General features: G+C 39.2%; 1 protein-coding gene across 1 annotated transcript in view; it reads left to right on the forward strand.

Annotated features, from left to right (window-relative positions):
• The window catches only part of LOC139479152 (CD151 antigen-like), a 25,278-nt gene continuing 9,760 nt past the window's right edge, over positions 1–15,518 (forward strand). Inside the window, exons 1-5 of the mRNA XM_071261934.1 lie at positions 1–47; positions 611–755; positions 11,686–11,886; positions 12,681–12,755; positions 14,152–14,271. Coding sequence (XP_071118035.1) covers positions 624–755; positions 11,686–11,886; positions 12,681–12,755; positions 14,152–14,271 — 528 coding nt within the window. The 5' untranslated portion in view covers positions 1–47; positions 611–623. The remainder of the gene's footprint in view (positions 48–610; positions 756–11,685; positions 11,887–12,680; positions 12,756–14,151; positions 14,272–15,518) is intronic.

Raw genomic sequence — 15,518 nt, forward strand, 5'->3', positions numbered from 1 at the left:
ACAAGCTATGGCCGACTGACAGTTGTGAACAAAACTAGAACGACTCAGTATGTAAACATGTGATGACATCATGTGAGCTGTAGATTCAATGTAGATGTATTTACCCGTGACTGTTTAATGTACTACGATCGAGACAAACACAGGGATGAAATTTCAAGTGACATCCATCAGATTCGTCTTATTATTCACTGTTTTCATTTTCAGATAACAGCTTTTCATACTATTAAGAAAGATTGAACATATGTTCAAATTGTATTTGGAAATTATAAAGAAAACCAATCAAATAAGGAGACAACATATGGAGAAACCTATAAAAATACTGGGAAATGTGTATTTCTCAAATATTTTTGCTTATATAACAGAAATAGAATATTCAAAAGATCACATGTCCTGTAAACCTGGTATTCTGTACTTGCCGATTAACTGAACAATATACATGTACCATGACATCTGAGAGTCCTTCATTTTGATTGGTCTGCTTCGGGTATATCTATGCTCGGCCAAGACCAATATATGTCTTTTTGGTGACCACCATGACCCTTCTAGGTATATAGAGGGATGATACAGATGATGATCGTGATGATAATTTATGTATTTTCATTCCCTACAGAAGGCAAGTCAACATGACCATCAACAGCTTCTCGCCGATCGAGGAGACCCAGAGCTGGGCAGGGTTTGAATCCAATCGGATGGTGGGCACCTCCTGTGCCAAATGGATAAAAAACCTATTACTGATAGCATTTGTTGTTGTCTTGGTAAGGGAATGTGAGAATGATATGTTTTTTCATCTGCTTAAGAAATGAAAATGAATATGATAGATAACATGAATAATGATCTCACAACTTATTGAGAGTGTGAGGAGCTTGATGGTTGTAGAGGTTTTCATCTTTATGCACATCATCAGAATCTCTCCTACCCTGAGTTCCTTGTCAGGAATCCAGTACCTCTGCCACAGGCCAGCAATATGTGACAATTCATCACGGGCCGTAGTGTGCCAGCAAGCAAGCACTAGCTGCTGAGATCATATCCCACTAGTGACCAGGTTGTTATTCAGCCTTGGGACCAACCATGTTTACAGTGTTGTCACTACCCCTAGTCTACAGTACATACACCCAGAACACAAAACAACCCATTCGTTTATGGTAGATGACCAGATGGTTGAATCAAAGAATATGTACATACACCCGAAATACAAGTGTCAAAACGTGTGGTGTCACCCTGGGAAAGTGAATTAGTTCAAATGTGCCTCTGTTCACCCAGCAGGGAATGGGTACCCGATATGTGTGACGTTGATGTAAAACCGCTCTTGCGCCCTTAGGCAGCTAGCGTTGTGTACTCCTCAGGGGGTTGAGAATGATAACTGGTATGCAAATGGATCTGCTGGACAGGGAACAAATGAATTTGCATTTGAGCAGATACTGGATACCTGGGTATATAAAAGTATCATTTTAATAGTAATAATTATAATCATATCTTACACACACTATTCAATAAATTAAGATTAGTTTTTCATTTGTTTTCATTTTTGAAAAGTCTACTCATTGAGCATGTAGAGATAAACATATGAAAGGAAGAACTTTCATTGTGAAAATATCCTAAAACAACAAAATAGTGAAAAATATTGTCTAGCAAAAGTAATTTGTTCAAACATTTACATATGAATATATTAATATGTAAGGGTGAAACGATACACTGATATTCCGATGCATCGCAATACTTGACCTACGATACGATAAACGTGGGCCCATTTATCGATATGCCATGATACGGAACGCAAATCTCAAGTACAGCGTTTCTTTGCTGTTGTGCCTTTCAATAAACCACTAACTTGGTTATAGCGTGCGGTAACGCATGGCTCCCAAAAACGTACTTACATTTTTTATAAGCTCAGGTTTCACACTGACAGATGTTTTTCCCCATCTCAAAAAACATTATCAGCTGATCACCGCAAGCACATAACACTGGAAATACCAGTCAGCAAAACCGAACTGAAGTACGCAATTCAATACCATCAGTATAACTATCTTGATATTAAAACGTGTTCATTGTATATCTGGACATGTGTTTGTAATATATTTTATTGATTTTATTCAAAATTTCATTTAATATTGTTTTCATTAAGTTAGGTGAAATCGTGTGTGAAGAGATACAGCAACCACGGTCAGATTACCACATTTGACGCATTGAAACGAACTTTAGTTGCTAAAGAATGGATACATATATTAAAAATGCCATACTTTGACTCGTTAAAAGTCATATTTGTGGCAATTTGGCTAATATATGTCAACATAACGTTTTCGCAATCGAAATACCTGTCGTGCGGGAAGTCCCTACGGTGACTGATCAAATTGTTCCATACGTAAAAAATATCCTGCAACAGCAATCACCAGTACCAAGGTTGAGGTTTTTATCATTTTAAATACATATATAGTAAAAGCTGCAACTAAAGTAACACGATTCTGGAATATATTATTCCTTATAAAACAATAATTTCAGATACAATGTCTTCGACCATTGCATGAAAAATCTTTGAAGTTGTATCACTGGTGAAGTACATTAATTATTTTCTGGTGTTTGAACTTTGAATTGTTTTGAAGGTAAGTTAGAGAAAGCTCAACAACTTCAGTAGTCTTGTTATTATCATGGAACTGTTCTAGGTGAACAATACCTTCCAAATGACGTGCTGGTTTTCTTGGGGAATTAGTCAGCAAAGAGCCAGAGCCACAGGAGACTAATCACAATTTTATTTACAAGAACAATTAACAATTTACAATTTATACTTAGATAATAACAGAGGGTGCCACAGAGAGTCGGTACACACTCTGGGCTGTGGGAGAGAGGTCTGCTTGGTAAGAGAGTCAAACCCCTTCTCTGCTAGAACTTGGCTACAGTATGTATTTAATGAAAGTTTGAACAATAGAAAGGAATTTGATTGGTTGATACACGATTGGTTGTGTCCTATGCTAAATGGATGGCTAGACAGAGGGGAATACTAAATCCTGTTAATCCTGTTGGACTGGCACTAATCTTGTTGACATATTTACTGGATGCTTTGAAAGAGATTAGGGTGTCACTATAGATGAGCTTGTGTGGGGCTAATCCTTAATGCCCTATAGACGAGCTTGTATGGGGGCTAATCCTTAAGGCACTATAGACGAGCTTGTATGGGGCTAATCCTTAATGAGTCTTAATTGAAGTAATGTTATTCTAATATACCCCGGTAGGTGATGACAGATATACTTAAATAAATATCCTTTGTCTGGGAGATGGGATCTTGATACCTTAGGCTAGCAACCATCTAAAAAGCTATAACTGAAACTACTGATATTTTATATATGCATTTTACCTGATGATAATTATTACTTGCTAAACTATAATTATATGAAATGGTGTATAAATATTACACCATGATAACTCATAAAAGCACTTGATGTAGATCTAATTATTATAAGATAACTTAGTATAAATGTTAACCATGATAACTTCCCCTCCGTCTGAAAAAGTTTGGACCCCAAACGTGTAAAATTAAAAATAATGAAGGCTTAGATGGACAATGTATAAAGTTAAACTGGTAGTAGTGAATAATAATTATTATAGAGTCTCTTTGATATAAGGAAAACATAATATAAAAATGCTGTCATCAGGGAATCTGGATGTGGAGCTGGCTTGTCTTGGCACTCTGTACTGGTGGTTTTATGGGTGATGTAGGAGGCCTTGAGTTCCACATCCTGGATTGGGGTTGTAATATAGTAAGCTGTGTCCATGGAGGTTTTACATGGAAACAAAGAAAAGAGAGTTAGCATGTTCAAATAATATGTCATATATAAATACTTCCTCAGTTTGTCTGTAATAACTAGAAAATAAAACAAACATGATAATTATGATGTAAAAGATCAGTACATAATTATTACTAAACGGTGTCATGGCCAGGAAGAATATATTGGCGGCAAATTACAAAAGTATATCATGAGAAAAATAGTAATATCCTTCTATTTTTGGATACAATCATTAGACGAACTATACATACATATATGTGCATGTGCATATAACAAGTGCATCGATTTATCACACTAATACGGTATACAAAAGGTGTTAGAAAGGTGTATATCCTTTTTAGAATTCTTTGTTAGTTTTCGCAACTATTTGGTTTGTTTCGCTTTGATTTTCGTTCGGTTCAATGTGATAGGGTTTGGTTTATTTTGCTTCGGTACGGTTTGCTTCGCTTCGGTATGGTTTGGGTTCGATTCGCAGTATGGTTTGCTTCGCTTCGGTACGGTTTGGGTTTGATTCGCAGTATGGTTTGCTTCGCTTCGGTGCGGTTTGGGTTTTGATTCGCAGTACGGTTTGCTTCGCTTCGGTGCGGTTTGGGTTTCGATTCGCAGTACGGTTTGCTTCGCTTCGGTGCGGTTTGGGTTTCGATTCGCAGTATGGTTTGCTTCGCTTTGGTGCGGTTAGGGTTTCGATTCGCAGTATGGTTTGCTACGCTTCGGTGCGGTTTGGGTTTCGATTCGCAGTATGGTTTGCTTCGCTTCGGTGCGGTTTGTGTCATTTCACTTCGCTTTTGAGATTGGTTGATCAGGTCAATGCTCAAAATTTGCTGTGATACAAATAACTCAGATGATCAGGCTGATGCCATTTGTTCTCAACTGGCAACCCATAGTGAAAAGACTGGACACAAGTAAACATAACAAGATACAGCTAATAGCTGTTTCGTGATTTGCACCGTTTATTCAGGAGATTTTGTATTTTGATCAAGAATATGTTCAATTGGCATTGTTCTGTATGTACGGCGAGTTGATCCTGGTATGGTCCATGGGGACTAATGTCTGTGAGTGAAATACGGTAGTAAAAGGTGTTGATGTTTCCAAAGTCTTCATGTGGAAAAATAACCCTTTTGGATTTATAAATTGGTGCTTCCTCTGGATCATATCGAGGATTATCTTCTAGACAGGACCAATTACGGAGATCCTCCCAGCTATCATCAAGGTAGCGCTGTATGAGGTGGGGAGGAACACTTTCAAAATAGCATGTGAATTGATCAGGATTTTCTTTATATGAGACCTTGACATAGCAGTCTCCTTGAATAATTTCAATGCCCAGAACTCTTTCTATTTTATGATCGACTTTTCGTAGGTGTTTTGGAAAAAACGGATATGGTTTGACATCTAATTCTATGCATGGTTTGGTGGACATGGTTTGCTGGACATTCCCTGACATTGAATTACCTGACAGAACATTGACTTATTTATTGTCTTGTGCTGAATCCTTTTTGTCGAAAAACTTATGATTCTTCAGTGGACGTTTTCGTCGTTTTCCTGACATACTTCTTTTGAGGTGAAATTCTCTCCTAATGGAGTCTGGAATGCTGCTGCCATACTCCCATGTGTTTCCTCTTTCTGGATCCTTCCATTTCACTCTGTAGTAGATTTTGCCATTTGCTCTCTTAGAACTAACAATTGAGTGGATGTCCTCTGGATTGAAAACCTGAGGGATATCCTTGGTTTGATTACCTGATGTTGGACTTGGAGGTTGTACCTGGCTGTCGTCGGGTTGTTTTCTGGATTTGGGCTGGTGATGCTTACTATTCACTCCTCTTTTCCCTTTGTTTACCTTTTCATTTACCTTGGTTGGAGGAATAGGACCTGGTGTGGCATGATTTTCCTCCATTGTTGTCGTTCTGGAACCTGCAGGTTTTGCTGTTGTGTTTGGAGCAGGGTTTTTCTTCTTTGTTGGGGTCTTTTGCTTCGAACTCTTGTTGCTGGAAGTGCCTGCCTTCGTTTTGGAATTGACCTTCTTACCTTTCTGTTGTGGAGGTGATTGATCAGCGGTTTGGTAAGTTGAACTTGTTGATGGGGAATTGTTGCTGTCAGGCTGGGAATCACTGACTGGTTCCTCATTGTCATCCATGACTCCTGAATCTATGTTACTGGTGTCATTGAGGTATGGTTCTGGAGGATACTGTGGACGATCAGCAGGATCAAAATATGGCTTCAGACGGTTGGCATGGACCAGTGGTTTGTGTATTTTGTCGTCAGAACTTCGGCGTAGTTTGTAGGTATAATTTGGACCTGTATGGACGATATAATAGCTACCATACCACTTTTTGGTTAATTTGTTGGAAAGGCCTTTTTCAACTTTTTGACAGTAAAGCCAAACTCTTTGACCTGGGGCGAATTCTGGTTCTTTAGCCTTTCTATTATATTGTTCTGAATACACCTCCTTAGCCCGAGCAGTGTTTTCAGCTGCGATTGTTCTAGTGATTTCAAGCTCCTCAAGCAAATTGGAAAGATAACTTTTGTTATTGTGGCCTAAATTTTCTTTTGGAATTAATGCTACATCTTGTGGAGCTCTCATTTCCCGGCCGAAAAGCATAACATATGGGGATTTTTGAGTTGATGAATTTGGAGCCATCCGATAGGCCATCATGATGCCAGGAATGAAACGGGGCCAATCATTTTGAGACTTGTTACAATAGGCTCTTAGTGATTGATTGATGTAAGAGTTGAGCCTTTCTACACAGCTGTTTGTTTGAGGATGGTATGGGCTGGTATGGGTAAATTTAATTGCCAAAAGTTCACAAATTGCTTTGATGAGTTTGGACATGAAGTTCTGACCTCTGTCTGAAATTAAGGTCCTTGGTGCGCCATACCGACAAAATATTTCTCTGACGAGAACATCTGCTACTTCTTTGGCTTCTTGGGTCCGAAGTGGGAAGGCTTCACACCATCTGGATGATGCATCTGTGATAACCAAAATGTACTTGTACTTATCTGGAGTTGTTGGCAGGGGACCGAGAATGTCAACGTGCCATCGGGTGAAGACCTCTTCTACAGGTAGTGGACGAAGTGGTGCCTTCTTGCCATGGTAGTGCCTCTTGGTCTGTTGACATACCTCACATGTCTGGACATAAGTAGCAATATCGCTGTACATTTTGGGCCAGTAGTACTTAGGTCTCATGGTGTTGTGCATCCTTTCTTTCCCATGGTGGCAACCGCCAAACTCTGAGTCATGATAGGATTGCAGGACTTGATTTCTGAGGGTTCTTGGGACTGCCAGCTGTTTAATGAACTTGTCTGCATGGCCTTTCTGTCTTTGTGGAACAAATCTGTATAGGATGCCTTCATCAATTTCAAAAGTATTGGCTTCAATAAGAATCTTTTGACGATCCTTTTCATTTTGTGGAAGGACATCATCCTCTTTGTAGTCAAAGATTTGGATGAAATCTGGACAAATCCTTTGTAGGTGACGTAAATTTGGATGTTCTTTTATACTTACTTCAACCAATGTGTTTTGGGTAACATCAGCATTTGTAGCATGTAATGCTGCAACAACATTAACTGGTACTGACTGATAATCCTCTTCATAATCAAAGGTGACTGACCAATGTGTTGTCTGTGTGTCTGATTCTAAGTGATTGACAATAGGTGTGCAAATATCCTCAGTCTGAGTTGTCTGTGTGACCCGTGTGGATGAATGGGTGTTTGGCAAGATTGTGGTATTGCTAGTTGATTTGCTTTGCTGAGTTGAAGTTACTGAGAAGACTGTTTTCTCAGCATCTTCTTCTGTCTGATCATTACAGTTAATATTTTCCTCATATTCCCTACGTGAGAGAGCATCGGCATTCCCATTGGCTTTGCCGCTGCGATGAACAATGTCAAAAGTGTAGGTAGAAAGTTCCAAAGACCATCGCCCTAACCTACCTGTGGCATCCTTGATGGATTTCAGCCATTTCAATGCTATATGATCAGTGTAGACTGTGAATTTGGAATTTGCAAGGTATGGACGAAAGGATCTAATGGCTTCAACTAGAGCTAAGCCTTCCTTTTCTGTAATGCTCCAGTTCTTTTCACTGCCATGAAGAGCTCTACCACCAAAAGCTATTGGATGTTCATTATTTTTCTCGTCTTTTTGACTCAAAACAAAACCTATGCTCATATCACTGGCATCAGTTGCAAGAAGAAATTCTTTGTCAAAATTTGGATACGCCAGAACAGGTGTATTACTCATAGCATGTTTGAGGGTGTTGAATGCCTGATCACACTCAAGTGACCATTGGAACTTTGGTTTCTTTCCTACTTCTGCCTCTGAATGCTTCTTTAGCAAGGCATTCAGTGGAAGCGCTATGTGAGCGTAATTTTTCACATACTTCCTGTAGAAGTTCGTGAGACCTAAGAAGGAGCGGATCTGCTTTTGTGATTTGGGCACTGGAAAGGTTCTAATTGCTTCAATCTTTTTGTCATCAACTTGAACACCTCCACATGATAAAACATGACCCAGAAAAGAAACTTTGTCCGTTGCAAAATTGCATTTGGATGGCTTTAGTGTCAATTTTGCCTGTTTCAGATAGTAAAATACTTGCTCCAAATGTTGGAGATGCTCTTCAAAGTTTTTGCTGTAAATTATCAAATCATCAATGTAAATCAGCGCAACCTTAAAAAGCAATTTTCTTAGCACCTTGCTCATGAGCTGTTGAAAACAAAGTGGAGAATTTGTCAAACCTTGGGGTAAACGTTTGAACTGATAAAGGCCTTGATGGGTGACGAAAGCAGTTTTATGCTTTGAATCTTCATGTAATGGCACTTGGAAGAAGCCATTAGCAAGGTCTAAAGTTGAGAAGATCTTAGCTTGTGCATTGGCTATGTTATCAACAACATCATCAAAAACTGGAAGAGGCCATGACATTGGTAAAGTGACAGAATTCAACTTTCTGTAGTCACAAACAAATCTAAATGAGCTATCACGTTTCTTGACTAGGATAATGGGAGCTGAATACATAGAAGTAGACTCCTCGATTAAATCATACTTCAGAAAATCATCTATAAGTTCTTCAGTGACTTTTTGGAGATGAGGAGATTGGCGATATGGTCTACTCTTAACGGGTGGGTGGTCGCCAGTGTCAATGATATGTTGGTGCATGTCAGTCTTTCCTAAATCTGCAAGACTTGTTGAAAACATGTCTCTATTTTGTCCCAAGAATCTAAGTAGTCTGTGTCGTTGGTCTGGAGTCAGTTGTGTATTGGTCAAATCAAATCCTAATTCTTGTGCAATTTTAACATAATCCCTGGTGTCATTGTCTCTGTTCTCATTGTCGGTGTTAACGGTACTGATGAATGGTTGGTCAGAGCCGATTTCAAAAACAGAGTCTTGGTCAATGTAACTAAATTTGCCTACAACTGTACCCTTGTCAAGAACTTTTTCTTCTTGGGAGGGATTCATAAGCCTAAATGTAGCAGTTTTGCTTTTCACTTTGGAAAGAGTTCTACCACCTGCTACTTCAGAATGAGCAGTGAGGGAAGCAATGGGTTCAATCAGGATGAGGGAATCCTCTTTGACCTCTGATAGTCTGACCTTGAAATGAATTTCACTCTGAGGGGGGATGTAAATCTGATCTATTGTTTTTGCTAATCCACTAATCTCTTGCACTGAATTGGCTATGAAATTGATATATTGCCTATCTGAGGTGCTGTTGTTAAGTATCAAGGAATGACAGCTATAATCTAAGACTGCATCATTGTCATCAAGGAAGTTCTCACCTAGTATCACTGCTTTTGGTAGTGTAGGCAGAACATAGAATCTTTGAGAAAATTCCTGATCCTCAATGACAAAATCTAACACAACTGAACCTAACACTTTATGCAATTCGCCGCCAACACCTTTAACCTGTGGAAAGGGTGAGTTTCCAAGAGTAAGGTTTTCAAAAGCTGTGCTCAGAAAAGCAGACGAAATACAACAAATGGATGCCCCTGTATCTACTAAACAATTTGTTGTTTTTGTGCCAAATTTTGCCTGAATTACACTTTTGGCAAGGGGCGTAACTAAAGACACTGTTGGAATTTCACTTTTGAAGTTACTTTCCATACCAGACTCCATATTTGCCATGACACCTATTAGTATGTACCGTACTAAATTAAAGGAAGACAAGTAATCAACAATGTAGTACTTACAATATTTGAAGACTTTTTCTTCCTTTGTTGGTGTCTTTGGAGGAGTTGGTTGTCTTTAATCCAGTGTTGAGGTCAGAGGTAGATGCAGCTTGCTTGTTATTCCATCAGATGATCACGGTTGGACATGTCCTCCAATGGGTTCTTGTAGTTGGTTGTAGTTAGTTCCTGGACTCTGTGGTTCCGAAAACGATGATTCTCCGCCAAATTATCATGGAACTGTTCTAGGTGAACAATACCTTCCAAATGACGTGCTGGTTTTCTTGGGGAATTAGTCAGCAAAGAGCCAGAGCCACAGGAGACTAATCACAATTTTATTTACAAGAACAATTAACAATTTACAATTTATACTTAGATAATAACAGAGGGTGCCACAGAGAGTCGGTACACACTCTGGGCTGTGGGAGAGAGGTCTGCTTGGTAAGAGAGTCAAACCCCTTCTCTGCTAGAACTTGGCTACAGTATGTATTTAATGAAAGTTTGAACAATAGAAAGGAATTTGATTGGTTGATACACGATTGGTTGTGTCCTATGCTAAATGGATGGCTAGACAGAGGGGAATACTAAATCCTGTTAATCCTGTTGGACTGGCACTAATCTTGTTGACATATTTACTGGATGCTTTGAAAGAGATTAGGGTGTCACTATAGATGAGCTTGTGTGGGGCTAATCCTTAATGCCCTATAGACGAGCTTGTATGGGGGCTAATCCTTAAGGCACTATAGACGAGCTTGTATGGGGCTAATCCTTAATGAGTCTTAATTGAAGTAATGTTATTCTAATATACCCCGGTAGGTGATGACAGATATACTTAAATAAATATCCTTTGTCTGGGAGATGGGATCTTGATACCTTAGGCTAGCAACCATCTAAAAAGCTATAACTGAAACTACTGATATTTTATATATGCATTTTACCTGATGATAATTATTACTTGCTAAACTATAATTATATGAAATGGTGTATAAATATTACACCATGATAACTCATAAAAGCACTTGATGTAGATCTAATTATTATAAGATAACTTAGTATAAATGTTAACCATGATATTATTATAAAATAATGTTGATTTTTCCAAAATCATGAAAGGTTCAATCTTGACACGCTTTAAGTCTTGTTTTTGTATCATTGCGTATTGAGATACATATTTTTTCATGACCGAAATATCGAGATGCGTATCGTATCATGACCTTCCTGTATCATTGCAGCCCTCTTAATGTACTTACTTTACAGCATTCTTACAATAAACCTGGTATTCAGAAATGGAACCGGATGCTATCAATCTGAAAGAAAAGATAAGGGTCAAAGACCTATGTTACAACCACTTATCATCTAGCTCATGTTGAAATGACATTCACAGTATATAGATGGGCACAACCAAAAGACGTTAAAAGATGGTATTTGTTGTTGCGCTTGACATTAAGGGGCTAAAACAAGGACTGGTCGGCTCGAAGTCAGTATACTGTTTTGAGTGGGGTATTCACGTTAAACTACAGCATGGTATCTCAGTGAGCTAGCACTATTAATCGGCATCAGTCCGGACTCGTACAAGCAGCCACACACACACACATACACACACACGTGCATGCACGTCGCTATATAAGTGCAATAATCTTGGACACGACATTAAACCCCATTTCACCTCACCTCGCTGTCACCTTTCCTGTGTCACACTTACAAAAAATGCATTTCTAACCCAGCATCTAATGATCAAAGCATCTATGTCTTCCTTGCCCTGTAGATCTGCGGCATCGCCATCCTGGGTATCGGCATCTGGACCCATGAGTCGGAGTACGGCAGCAAGCAGCTGTCCAGCCTCATCGACATCCCCTTGTACGAGGTGGACTCCTTCATGCTGATTGGCTGTGGGGTAGCCATCATTCTCATCACGCTACTCGGGTTCTGCGGGGTGAAGACGCAGTACAAGTGCATTATGGGATTGGTAAGATTTGTATACGTCTGTATTCGTACATATTGTAGTTGGGGGACCTGGTCCAGTGTACATCCAGCCATTCACAGTTCAGGCGTTGTGAGTGAATGAGTTTGAACAGTGTTCCAGTTATATAACTGCGTCGCAGCTTAATGTGGGAGGATTGCCCGAAGTGATGCAGGTCTCAGACGTTTACCACTTTGGTGAAACCCACGAGCATGGGTATTGTGCTGACAGACCTTGAAACATTATCGGGGCGAACTGGGATTCGAACCTATAATCATAGGTTTCTGGCATGCCCAAGGAAAACACCTCTGTACCATGACCTAGCGGCTTATACGACTGAACAACCTGTGTCATCTAGGTGAAGCTAAGCAATGTTGTTTGTGGAGAGTAGTTGGATGACGAATGTTTTTATGAGAGTTTGACTCCTGAGATTACTTGGACTTGATCTTGCTCCTAACTGAATCACAGGTTTCATGAGGTGTCTCCTGGGTCAGAACTTTTTTCGAAATATGCTTCTGCTCACCCAGCCGTGAATGGGTACCCGGTAGAACGAGATGTCATGTGACTGTTAACCACCTATCGTCCTACATGCAGCTTGGGTTGTATCCTCGAGCATACTGAACTTGAATATATCTTGTGTACACTGATCCTTTGACCAGGGGTAATAATGGTTTAGCGTCATGAGCATTCACTTACGAAAATACTATTATTGTTGTTGTTTTTGCCAATTTTGAGTCCACGTTTACAGATTACCTAGTTCTGGATAGATGAGGTGTCACTGTGTATGTATTCTTTTTCAGCATCTATGGGCGTTGGCCTTCCTCTCCGTCAGTCTGTTTGTAGCAGGAATTCTGGGATATGTCCTGATTGGCGAGGTAACCCTACTTCCTAAAGTGATTTGCAGGAACAAAACACTGACATACACAAATCAGCCATCTGTCTATAACACACTTTGTATGCTGGAGTTTTATTGGAAACCATTTCTTTTAAATATTTCCCCATGTGACCTTGGTTACAATAGGTCACCTGCAGTCAGTTGCTTGACTGTTTTGGACCGGAGAGTCAGGCTAGGTGACTTGGTTGATTATTCCATGATGACATGGGATGTTGCTCATGATATCAACCATTGATTTAATTTTGTACAGGCTACTGATGTATATGGCTGGAAAATTGCTGAAAGTTGCACAAAAAAACAAACAAAAAGAAAAGAGTTTCAGAATAGAAACATTGTGACCATTCCATTTTCAACATTTATGAAACAGACAATGTCTATTCTGCAGCTGGTGCGCATAATTACGGCCACAATAAATAATAATTAGAATTTTATCCACATTTTAAAAAATGTGCCTGCCGTGATATTGTTGGGATATTGCTAAAAGCGGTGTAAAACCACACTCACTCACTTTAAAAGAGGCAGGAGGACTCTTTTTTCTTTCATGTTTTATGTTTGGAATCAAACTGTTCCAGGCAAATGTGTACAGAAACTGTCAACTAAATGTACCATATTTTCTTGAGTATAGTTCACACTTTTTTTCCAAAAAACACAGCTGTGTAGAAGGGGGTGCGCATTATACACAAAATATGATGTTTCAATGTGTTTTTACCGTGAGCACGTAACACCGAAAATACCATGTCAACAAATTCATACTGAAGTATGCAAATTCATCATGTAATTACACTGTCTGGCTATATAAGTGTTCCTTGTATATCTGGACTTATGTTTGTAACTTATTTCATTAATTTTATTCAAAATTCCTTTCAATATTGTTTTTATATTAATTTTGGCAAAATCGTACGAGAAGCGATCGAAAGATCGCACAACTCACCATTATTAACAGCAACCACAGTCAGATTACCGCTACTGACGCCTTGAAACAAACTTTACTCCTCCAAATTATGGATCTTGACAAGTGTACTGTCAACATGGGCTTGAAATGGCTGATCGGTAACAGCTGCGGACTTGTCAGTTTCAACAGACAATCTGTTGCATCCCCCTACTGATTGTTGATTGTGTTCACATCTGACCAACACTTTCAGAGAGTAAACAAACAAGGCAACACACGTTGTGACTTTCTTTCTTCTTTAACTACTTTGTATACTTGTACTATAGGCCTATGGCTTTCTTAGTATTTAGAAATACAGATGGGTTGACTTTCTTGTCTGTGGTTACGAGGGACGTGCCCTGGGCATAGCGGCGTTTGGTAGAGTGGTGGGCAGGATGAGAGTCTAATAAATATAGTTATGGCGTAACATCGTGTTGTTTGTCCTCAGCTTGAGGAGAAGGTGAAGGGCAAGCTGGAGGATACAGTGACGGCAAACTATGGTGTGGACCTGCCCTCCAACTCAAAGAACGTCGAGATCACAGAGTCCTGGGACAGAATACAGCAGACGGTAGGGTTTACTCATGCAGATAATAAATAACATGCCCATCTGAGAAATGTTCTTTATATAGAATTGAGGTGTTATGCCTGTAATTGGAGGAGATGAGTTTCACCTGTATTTGCAGGAGATGTCTTTCACTTGTAATTGGAGGAGATGAGTTTCAATTGTAATTGGAGATGAATTTCAATTGTAACTGGAGGAGATGAATTTCAGTTGTAATTGGAGGAGATGAATTTCAATTGTAATTGGAGGAGATGAATTTCAATTGTAATTGGAGATGAGTTTCACTTGTAATTGGAGGAGATGAGTTTCACTTGTAATTGGAGGAGATGAGTTTCACTTGTAATTGGAGGAAATGAGTTTCACTTGTAATTGGAGGAGATGAGTTTCACTTGTTATTGGAGGAGATGAGTTTCACTTGTAATTGGAGGAGATGAGTTTCACCTGTATTTGGAGGAGATGTCTTTCACTTGTACTTGGAGGAGATGAGTTTCACTTGTAATTGGAGGAGATGAGTTTCAATTGTAATTGGAGATGAATTTCACTTGTAATTGGAGGAGATGAGTTTCACTTGTATTTGGAGGAGATGAGTTTCACTTGTAATTGGAGGAAATGAGTTTCACTTGTAATTGGAGATGAATTTCAATTGTAATTGGAGGAGATGAATTTCAGTTGTAATTGGAGATGAGTTTCACCTGAAATTGGAGGAGATGAGTTTCACTTGTAATTGGAGGAGATGAGTTTCACTTGTTATTGGAGGAGGTGATTTTCACTTGTAATTGGAGGAGATGAGTTTCACTTGTTATTGGAGGAGATGAGTTTCACTTGTAATTGGAGGAGATGAGTTTCACCTGTATTTGGAGGAGATGTCTTTCACTTGTACTTGGAGGAGATGAGTTTCACTTGTAATTGGAGGAGATGAGTTTCAATTGTAATTGGAGATGAATTTCACTTGTAATTGGAGGAGATGAGTTTCACTTGTATTTGGAGGAGATGAGTTTCACTTGTAATTGGAGGAAATGAGTTTCACTTGTAATTGGAGATGAATTTCAATTGTAATTGGAGGAGATGAATTTCAGTTGTAATTGGAGATGAGTTTCACCTGAAATTGGAGGAGATGAGTTTCACTTGTAATTGGAGGAGATGAGTTTCACTTGTTATTGGAGGAGGTGATTTTCACTTGTAATTGGAGGAGATAAGTTTCACTTGAGTGGGCAGGCAGTGTTTATTTTTTGGGGGCTTGTTCAAACTAGTAT

The sequence above is a fragment of the Haliotis cracherodii genome, unplaced genomic scaffold (genome assembly GCF_022045235.1).
Source record: "Haliotis cracherodii isolate W230 unplaced genomic scaffold, xgHalCrac1.p SCAF_4, whole genome shotgun sequence".
Classification (NCBI taxonomy): Eukaryota; Metazoa; Mollusca; class Gastropoda; order Lepetellida; family Haliotidae; genus Haliotis; species Haliotis cracherodii.